We start from the raw sequence: 11,407 nt of genomic DNA on the forward strand, positions 1-11,407 counted from the left end.
AGTGCTTGATGAACAAAATTGGCCAAGTATTGACGAAGTTATGGCTTGATGATTCGGGAATTTTACGAAAAAATATGCTAGGTAGACATTTCCTTGTCCGGTCGAAATGTCTTCACGCCTCTAATGGGTACTCAAAAACCAAGCCAAAATCACAAAATCTACACTTGTGGTGGTAAACAGTACCCATAACTGTGTTCATCCATAATCTCCTTTGGAGGTGTCATGACCCGTACTTTGTAGAAACTCCATTTAAACATCCTGTAGCTCACTTATTTTAACCATCACCGCCATGTTCATTTTTCTCTCGGAATGCTTCTCGGGTTATGAAGTCATGGACAAAAAACCAACGGACATTCTTTTTCATGAATGTCCGTCTTTTTCATAGACGCCTTTATGAAGAATGCCCGACCGTTTTTTATCCATGACTTCATAACCCCAAAAGATATTGAGAATAATATTTAACAACCTGAAGGATAGTTAAGTGATACACAGATTCAAACTTTGACAAAAGATTTTTTTTAAACAAGTGCTCTTTAAACAAAGGTGTATAATGTAGTTACTAAATATATATATATATATATAGCTCCCAACAGAATTGGAGTGAAATTACTTGAGGTTGTCTCCCCTCGTCTATGGCTTAAGAACGGTTATCATTTTCTCTCAATTATAAATATTAAAGTACCAACAAGTAATTAAAATAGAATATAAAAACTACAAAACTAACCTATAGGTCTCACACAAACTTCATACATTACTGTCCGTAAGCAGTGTAGTGTGCGTTCTTGGGAAACAAAAATCTAAATACATATATAACATTTCCCCGACAGAAGTACCAGCGAGCATGCAACGAGTGATATATTCGGCTTTCTCTGTTCTGAAAATTACAAAGAGCTCATCGACTGGTGAAGTGGTTAAACGTCATAGATAAATGACGTCACAGTGGGAGGTTTAAAATGCCAGCAGAAATCGTTGCAATTCGGAAATTCAGAAATCCTGTGGCAGCGAAATGGTTACATACATGTAAATTGTTTGTCAGTACTTAAAATTTTAAAATTGAGTGAAAGTGTGAGTTGTAGGATATTCTGTTTTCAACGGTGAAATATAAACTACATATACGCAGTCATTTAAATTGTTATTAACGCGTGAAAGAAGTAACAAACAGGGACAACGCACTGATGTTCCAATTTCCCTGATTATCAATATCAATATTTCATATTGGCAAAGTTGTCACGATTACATTTTAGCGTTACAAATAGATATATGTTTGTGTTTTCTTAAAAAAAAAACATACTGGACTATACAATGGATATGTTTTGCGCGAAATCAAATAGTGATTACACACGAATAAAATATACAGAATGACAGGAGAGACACATTGTACAAATGTATATCATTCGAAAACTGTCTCCCTGCGAGCTAATTAATAAGGGTCCCTTTTGAAAATTGTAAACGGTCAACTGCTAGATCACGTGACTGAGTTTTCCCAGATACTCCGTTTTTCCTCAGCATTAAAATCCCCGGAAAACGTCATTTGAGCTATAGAGTGTTAATGGTACGTAATTATTTAAACCCAGGTGATATTAATCTGATGAAGTTATTATGAGATCTATCACAAGGAGACACACCATGAGAATGCAGCAGTCTCCCTAAACAATCGTGCAATATCACATCCATACGCAACGCTTACAGAAAAGACCACAGGAATCTGAGAATCAGTTACAGTTCATATAGTTATGGACCCACCAGACACAGGGATCTGAGAATTAGTTACAGTTTATATAATTATATTTGGACCCACCAGACACAGGGATCTTGGTAAAGTATAATGCTAGTTATGGACCCATCAGACACAGGGATTTGAGTTTACAGTTTATACAGTTTATGTAGTTATGGACATTGAACTTTGACACAGGGATTTGGAAATTAGTTACAGTTTATGTAAAAGGACCCATCAGACACAGGGATCTGAGAATTAGTTACAGTTTATGTAGTTACATGGACCACCAGACACAGGGGTCTGAGATATTAGTTGATTATATGTTATGGACCCACCAGACAATTTGATGGAAAAATGGACCACCATATACACAGGGATCTGAGAATATTATAGTTTATATATGGACCACCAAACAAGGGATTTTAAATTAACATTTATATAGTTATGTAACCCACCAGACAAATCTGGAAAAATAGGCCAACCAGACCAGGGATCTGACGTGTACTTTACAGTTATGTTTTATGGACCCCCAGAAAATGAGAATAGTGTCAGTTAATATAGTTGGACCCAAACATTACCTCTGTGCCTATGTTTCGTCCTACGATCAGGGAGCCTTATGGGGAACCCACCAGACACAGGGATCTGAGAATTAGTTACAGTTTATAAAAACATATAGTTTGTGGACCCACCAGACACAGGGATCTGAGAATTCAAAGTTTGTTATGGGACCCTACAGGGATTTTATAGTTACAACATGTAGTCACCCACCAGACACAGGCGGATCTGAGAATTAGTTACAGTTTACATGTAGTTATGGACCCACCAGACACAAGTGATCTGAGAATTAGTTACCGTTTTATAGTAAGTACATGGACCCACCAGACACAGGGATCTGATAATTAGTTACAACTTTAATGTAGTTAATGGACTCCCACCAGACTCATTGACTGAGAATTATACAGTTTTTGTTTGTTATGGACCCACCAGGGCACAGTGATCCTGAGAATTAGTTACACGTTTATATAGTAATGGACCCACCAGACACAGGGAATCTGAAGGAAATAGTAACAGTTTAGAGTCCCACAGACACAGATCTGAGAATAGTAAGAGTTTATATAGTTATGACCCACCAGACACAGGGATTGAGAACTAGTACAGTTAATGTTGTTTTTTATATTACTGTTAGTTATGGACCCACCAGACACAGGAATATCTGAGAATTAGTTACAATTTAAATGTTAATGTTATGGACCCACCAGACACAGGGATCTGAGAATTAGATTATGTATTATGGACCCACCAGACACAGGGATCTGAGAATTATTTAAGTTTATGTTATGGACCCACCAGACACATCTGGGATCAGTTTAATGTAGTTTAATGGACCCACCAGACACAGGAGATCTGAGAGAATTAGTTACAATTAGTTAATCTGAGAATTAGTAAGAGTTTAATTATGGACCCACCAGACACAGGATTCTGAGAATTAGTTACAGTTTAATGTTGTTATGGACCCACCAGACACAGGATCTGAGAAAGTTACAGTTTATGTAATTATGGACCCACCAGACACAGGGATCTGAGAATTATTACAGTTTATATAGTTATGGACCCACCAGACACAGGGATCTGAGAATTAGTTACAGTTTATGTAGTTATGGACCCACCAGACACAGGGATATGAGAATTAGTTACAGTTTATATACAAAATATAGCTATGGACCCACCAGAGCGCCCTAGGTAGGACTTGTATAGTATAAGTAGAATATGATTTTTACCGATTTTTTTTTATCTAGACTCCTTAAACTCCTTAAAATGGTCTAAGGGAGCTCTGATGGGTCCATAATTATATAGACTGTTAAATAAATCCATGTTGAAAAGACAACAGAAACTCGAAACTGCAGAAGACTTAAGGAGGGGTGTGACGAGAAGAGACCCTTTTTTAACGTTAAGAACACAATAGAACAGAAAAGTAGCAAACTCCCTTAGATGTGTCTGATCAGACGCCTATGAGCTTATAGAAATACACAAATGTAAATTAACTCTTTTTCGCTGTATTTTTTGTAAATTCTTCTGTAACACCGCACAACCTTAGGGGTTTATGTTAAATAGTTCCACGTCATTTTTTTTTTGTAAGTATCGATGTATGATTTGTAATTCAATAGCGGTTCCCAATTTACAGTTTAATATCACTATTGGTTTTGTATCAATGGCTTTGAATTCATGCTATTTTTGATTAACGTTCTCTAACCTGTACGTTCTATATCACAGGTAGTTTGATATATATATATCGATCACCGCTTAACATGTTGACAGACCGATAAAAGTAAACAAGTCCTTGTTTACATAAGACACCTACGGGCATTGAAGGAGCACTCGCTACTTATCCATTATCTACTTGCAATTAGTCGCTACCTATAATGAACTATACACCTAAAAAGCTTTTGTCATTTGTCCCCGGACACGCGCCAGTGAACACTAACGACAGCGCGTAAGGACCTCTTCGGTGAATGGAGATTTCCCCAATCTTAGCAACGTGGATTATGGGCCTTGTTTCCAAGGCCGCTTTGCCTGCGTAGGGTGTATTGCACCAGTGTAAATACATGTCTGTGGCTGCTGAATGGGGAGATAGAGTACTGTCAGACTCCTTACTGTACCCCCACCGTAACAGCCCGTCCCGGGGGACGTCAGAAACACGAGGGACACACCCTAACCGAATGTCAGGTAAGTCATTCCGCTAAATACCCCACCCACGTCCACCTAGGCTACAAAGTTTTCAAACTTTTTCTAACTGTTTTCTAAAAGTGTTTTTCTGAGCATATAAGTACTGCATATGTTGTATAACCCGCGTATTTTAAGAAAAAAACATATTTAAGTGATAAATATCCTATTACAAATATTGACCGAGTTTGTATATGTGTGCTATATTAGATTGTCGCGACGGTGTGTCTTAATGGGATATATATATACTAAAATGTTACGCCAGTAATCCCGACTTAGCCTACATTTAAATACACATAGCTCACGTATACACACCGGGTCATATCTCGTTACAGTACTGTTTTGTAAGGTAGTAAGATCTATTTAAAAGGATATATTGAAATATCTTTAAAAGGGCATATCAATTAAGTTTTGTAGATAATTATACGGGCTGAAATATATGCTGAAAATATAAAAGTTTTAAACGAGACAATACTTACAGTTCAGCGACACAGAAGTACTTGTAAATTTCACGAGTGTTTGCTATCAAATTGAAAATCGAGATGAATATGATACTATTTAGAAATTAGATGACACTCTAACAAAGTCTCTCAGCAGTTAATCTACTTACGGGTAGCTCTCGACAACCTCCTAATTGTCGTCAACGCTAATTGTGGTGCAGGGCCAAAAACTAATCTGGACAAACAAAAAGCTCGCACTTGTTCCATCATACTGTAGACGTTCACATTTTAGCGGTTGCGTTATTTTGCCGCCTTTCGCTGTAAAATCACTAAACTGAGTTATAGTTGTGACGATTACATTGTCTTCGTGATGTTTTCATGCCACACGCTTTAGTCACAATGCCATTTAAATTGATAAATCCTATTTCCACTAAGATTGGAGCTCGCAAAACCAGTTAGTTTGCAGTATATAAACATAGTTAGAACTTGTTTCCATTTCACGTTGCTTTGATCTGTCTGTTCGTCCTCATAGTTTGCCTATTGACGTACTGATGACTTAGCCACTATGTACCATTTACAAAACAATAGCAGCGATTTTTGTACTATTCTCCACTTTACGAATTATGTTCACGTGATCTGTTGTTTGTTCAGATACTCTGCGTTTCCCTACTCGAAACTACTTACTGTAAATGCTTTTAGTTGGATGCTGAAACAAAATCGCTATTTTTGTTTTAAATACACAAACGAAGTTTTACACGAATGATTTAGCATTGAACAGTTTCCTATCATCAATAAGAATAGAGATTATGAACATTATTTGGCGTTTAACACAGTTTTCTTCTTCTGTAATCTAAAACTCCATATGTCTTCAAGACCTGAATGAAGAACATGACGAGGATGCGCTTACATGTATGCTCATATGAAAACAAGTTACCGTAGTACGTCTGCAGCGTGTAATTGTAAATGTTTAATTAATGTCTATCTTACTGGTAATGTACACTTCATTGGGACGGAACTTAAAGGTGACGATAGTATACTATACATACTCCCCTTGATTTACCCGACATACATATACACCATGCGTATGTAACATACAGTTGTCAATTTATTGAATTTTTATTGAGTTTTCGCTACAACCTGCAGCGTATACATTTAATTAAACTCATACCGGAAGTGTGATCTATAGAACGCATTGGTTAGGGACCGGAAGGGGAGTGAACGGTGAGGCTGTTGTCATGGTGATATATTAGCCTTCCATTCACACCCCGCATAGTACACAGTACTATCGACGGGACGACAAGGACGCCGGAACTTAAACTCACTTCGATTTTGTTTTATATTCCCGTTATATCAAACCAAGAATTTAACTTTATAAAAATCTATTCATCACTCTGAAGCGTTCAGACTAAAAGCTCACGGGAGATTCTGGCTAAATTCTTACCGACTGTGTTAATGAATTGGTTACCGAAAATTGCCGAAACTCGACTAAGACAAAAACACACGCACTTCAAAACAAAAACACAAAGAGTCGCTGTAGTAAACGAGTTTCTGAAGTTGGTTTTAAGGCCAAACAAAAAATATGTCTGTTTAGGGTTACCCCTGACCCTATTTTTTCCCTACTTTTCTACGAAAAAAATTAAAAGTCGAGATATTCATCTCAGACTCCGGTTCCGGTCATTATTTTAGAGTGAAAGACACTAAAAAAAAATTTAAAAAATAATGAAAAAAAAAACAAACAACCATGTCGACCTACCGACCCTATTTTTTGCCACTGTAACCCTAAACAGACATTTTTTGCCTAATTAGAGTCCTGTAATTCGTATAGCGTATACTGACCTACCTTTTGTTTGTGTTTATAACAGGAAACTGTTGCTGAGTTCAGCCTGACCACCATGAGTAAGGACACAGAGGTCATCCCTATCGCAGGGCCGGGGAGTAAAATCATCGCCCTGGCGCCCCCTCTCCGGAAACACTTTCCTCGCGAGGGAAAAGCAGTAATCGTCGACTTCTCCACAAACAGTCTCAAGCAGCTCCCTATTGAGATTTGGAAATGTGAAGAGATCATGCTCAACGCCACGAGATTTCAGGCAGAGAATAACCGACTTAAAAAGTTACCCAAGACCATCTCCGATCTGGAAGTGTTAACGTTTATTGATCTGCGAAATAATGCACTCGGTGCCATCCCCGCTACGATATTTAAGATAAAGACACTGGAGACACTGGAGATGACGAATAATGCCGTAAAGAGCCTCCCTGCCACCATCAACAAGGCGCAGTCCTTACACACCCTGCACGCCTCCAATAACAAAATCAAGGCCCTCCCCAAGACAATCAGCAAGTGTCCGGCTCTGACACATCTCGACGTGTCCTATAACGTCATCCGCTCCATCAAGAAGACGGTGTACGAACTGGGTGCGCACATCATCCTCAAGCAGAACAAATTAGTGGAACTTCCTGACGCTAGCGTCAAGGGACCGGCTCTGAAGTCTCTGGATGTATCCTTTAATCAGATTTCCGTGATCCCCGACAACATCCACATGGTGACTACCTTGACCTGGCTCGACTTGTCACATAACGAACTGGCAGACATTCCGCGTGAGATGGGATTCCTTAAATACCTTAGCTTCTTGGATATTTCACACAACAAAATTGTGTCTCTGCCCGAGGAAGTGGTGAGTCTGCAGTTCGCTCTAACGACACTGAAGGCATCCAATAACCAGATCAGAGCACTTCCCGAGGATATTCATAAGCTACAAAGGTTGACAATTCTGGAAGTGGCTGACAATCTGCTGGAGAGCCTGCCATCGAAATTCTATGAACTTAAGGGTCTAAAAACCCTGGACCTATCCGGTAACAAACTGGGCACGGCAGTCGGTATCACGAAACTAAGAGCGGCCGAGACGGTGAAGGTCGCACGTAATGCCCTATCGGCGCTCCCTGACGATCTGCCAACAATGAAATGTCTTGTGACTTTCGATGTGTCTGGGAACCATCTCAAATCTATACCAGACAACATCGGCCGTGTCACGTCTTTAAAGGACTTTTCGGCAGCCGATAACAAAATATCCTCCATTCCAGAATCCTTTGGGGAGCATCAGATACTTAGGGATATTGACCTCAGCCGGAATCGGATTCAGGGACTTCCTCAAGACCTCAAAAAGCTACAGAACCTAGAAAGTTTTAGAATAGCGCATAATCAAATTTCGGCGTTACCGAAAACATTAGATGTTCTCAAGTTTCTCCGTACATTGGATGTCAGTGGAAATTCACTTACTGAAATACAGCTGCCAAAAGCTCTTACGCACTTGAACATTTCCCAGAACCCTGTATTCTTACCGGCACAGGATTCAAAGTCGGTGCTTGTACAGCTTGGGGAGCGGACCTACGCTAAACAGATCACATTCCTTGATTTGTCAAACATTAAACTAGATGAAGTTCCCGCCAGTATTGGTCACATGAAGCTGCTTCGGACCCTAAAATTGGCCAACAACCTTCTCAAGGAAATCCCGGAATTCCTGTGCCGTCTGCGGTGTCTCGAGGAGTTCGATCTGTGCAACAACGAAATATCAGAGGTTCCAGACGCTATCAAGAACTTGCAGAATCTTAGACGATTAGATGTATCTCAGAACAAAATAGGGGAATTCTGTGAAGGTATGACCAAACTTCACCAACTCGAGTTCCTTAATATATGTTATAATAATATTGTCAGCCTTCCGGAAGACTTTGGCGAGTTACATAAACTGATCTACTTAGATCTGTCCAACAACGAGTTAATGGGCCTCCCCGAGGATCGCTGGGACGTTCTGGCGTCCATGACCGAGCTAAACGTCAACAAGAACCATATCAATACGGTACCAGCTGATCTACCGTACCTCTACCGGATCCGGATACTGAGAGCCGCCGGAAATGACCTTACAAGCATTCCACAGGATGTTGGTAAAATGATGGGCCTTGAAATTCTAGACCTTTCCGACAACCTTCTAGAGACGTTTCCGGATTCTGTATGCAAGCTTCCACTACTGTCCGAACTCAATATATCGGATAATAAAATCAGGGAACCACCTCGGAGGCTGGAAAGCCTCAAACAACACTGTAATGTCAACGCGGATGGCCAGTCGCCGTACAAGGCGCGAGAGCCTCCCGATACGCTGCAGCCGGGAGAGGTCCAGACGGATGAGGAGGGCGGCAAGAAAAGTACGATAAAATCGGGAGATTAATGGTAGCAACTGAGTCGTGTCGTTCTCCAAAGAGAGTGAACAATTGTGAGGATTAACTAATGTGCTTGTTGAAGACATATCTGTTATCCGGTACACGACCGAAAACATGAGCGCGGGAGTTGTCTTACAAGTAAGCGAGCAAGACTGTTGACCGGCGGACGGACAGATGTGCAAAGCATGTGCAAGCATACCAGTAGTTTGTTGTGCAAGACATGTTCTATTGAAGAGTATTTGTGTAATGTAAAACACGCGCACAAACGTACTAGGACTAAATGTTTAAAGCACGTGCAAATGCTCTAGAACTAGGGGAATGGGTTTAACATGTAATCCACCGCATACGTAGGATTCGCATGAGACCAAGGTGAAATTTCAAATGTGAAGGAACATTTATATTTCTCTTCGTTATTTTCAGTATTCAATACAATGTTTTCATTTTATTGAAAGTGCTGCCATAATGAACTACTGTAATTTAACATTAATTAACCACAAACGTTTAATCAATTAACAACATCCATCAAGATAACGCGTGTCCCCGACGTCGTCAAGGTAACAAGTATACCAACAACGAAATGAGACAGTGATTTCCATTGGACAATGGGTAGCGCGTCATTGTTTTAATGCATTTTTTTATTATATCATCTGTGGCCTTATTTGAATGTTAACACGTTGACGCTTCTACCACGTTTTAGCGCTATGGATTTTAAATATGCACCGGTATATAAACTGTAGCCTGCACCTCCATATTACGCTGCTGCTAAGGTTACGGGTTCCACCTATCAGTTTTATGGAATTGGTACTCAACGTATTTTACACTTAAGTGGCTTATTATGCAATTATTCACGTTTCATATACATACATCATTTATTACAATCAATTTATTATCAATTTTAGTTCAAATCAAATACGGTTCGCATTGTACCGGACTCTACCGGAAACAGCTGAAGCGGTAACAAGCTTATTCAATCATTAAAACGGGCGACTTTGGTCATCAGCCATTGCCACGGTCACTCAAACACTTATTGATAAAGAGACATAATAAGTCATCTTAGAAAAGATAGCTCCGCATGAGCGGTCCTTCATACGTACAGATCGTTTTTTTTAGATTATAAATGATGACATTCCGGAAAGCTCTCTCTTAAATTATCCAACCGCAATTCTCAGCGACAAAAGTCACTGCGGCTGGCTCGTTCGACTGGGCTATCTAGGTAGATTTTTTCTTCAAAAAGCAACTTTTAGATTTGCGTTTGACCTAAGCCCCTATTCGAGAGATGGAGAGAAAGCAAACTACGGCAGACAACCAGTTCCGCGTCACAAATAGTTGATGATGAAAGTCGCTCTATACATGCTATTTATACCTTTTGCGTTCCCTGTGATACAAGTTTACATTATATTTATAAGTTTATTTTTACACTATTTATACATACATCATTTTTGTAAACCAATCAAAACTTGTTTCAAAATAGCCTTACTAGAATAGCTAACTTGTCATCGCTTCCGTGCAAAACTCATCTACACATCGTGACGAACCTGTTCCTCAGTAGGAACAGGCCAATCACTCATTACCCGCAGTAAACGAGACCTGAAGGCCGACGACCTTTCTTTTGTTTAAATAAATATTACAATTATGAAATCTTGTTGATATTTTTTCATCTAGATAAGAAATAATTCGTCTTCTCTGTGAAGGTAAAGACACGCAGCAGAAATATATATACATAATTATGTATCTGCACATTGCCCTCGTTTTGGAACTCCATGTTTAGCCAGGTTATACAGACGAATTAACGTACACATGCAAGGTTTTGAGGCTAAAAGTGAAAGTGGTGACTATAAATATCTTCCGTTTATGCACATCTCTACGTTACTTCACTGGTAACTACATCCGGTGTCAGTAAGTTACATCTTGTATCAAAGTTTGACGTTTTCGGTTGCAGAGACTTTTTTTTAATTAATTCTGATCAAGTGATGACTGCTGGTGCCAAACGTCGCCAGTATCACAGGACTGATACAAGACGTGATCAGTTATACCCGTACCGAGTGTAACTCCGATAGATAAAGGCCTAGTTTCACAACATTCCTTAACATCAGGAAAGATTTTTAATTCAACATTCCAAGTTCCATTAACATCTGATAGAAAAAAATAAGTTATAAAGTTTCCTTTATAGTAAAGCAATAGCTGTGAAACGGACCAATATATTATAGCTATATAAGACAAAGAAAACAAACACAGATTTGGGTTTAACAATGTAATGATCTCTATGGCAACTATACGATTTAGTATACATAATATATATATATATAGGACATTGATATAT

At 39.2% G+C, this 11,407-nt stretch overlaps 1 protein-coding gene across 1 annotated transcript; it reads left to right on the plus strand.

The window, feature by feature from the left end:
* The first annotated feature begins 4,230 nt into the window (after window positions 1–4,230).
* LOC138308526 (leucine-rich repeat protein SHOC-2-like) lies at window positions 4,231–10,725 on the plus strand. Its single transcript, XM_069249542.1, has 2 exons — window positions 4,231–4,441; window positions 6,741–10,725. Exon 2 carries the CDS (start codon window positions 6,771–6,773, stop codon window positions 9,093–9,095), a length of 2,325 nt encoding a protein of 774 aa, XP_069105643.1. The 5' UTR covers window positions 4,231–4,441; window positions 6,741–6,770; the 3' UTR covers window positions 9,096–10,725.
* The last annotated feature ends 682 nt before the right edge of the window (window positions 10,726–11,407 follow it).

Source organism: Argopecten irradians, chromosome 15, assembly GCF_041381155.1.
Source record: "Argopecten irradians isolate NY chromosome 15, Ai_NY, whole genome shotgun sequence".
NCBI lineage: Eukaryota > Metazoa > Mollusca > Bivalvia > Pectinida > Pectinidae > Argopecten > Argopecten irradians.

What these genes read in the sequence shown, in the direction of transcription:
- LOC138308526 (XM_069249542.1), top strand. Translation starts at nt 6,771, where the DNA reads ATGAGTAAGGACACAGAGGTCATCCCTATCGCAGGGCCGGGGAGTAAA.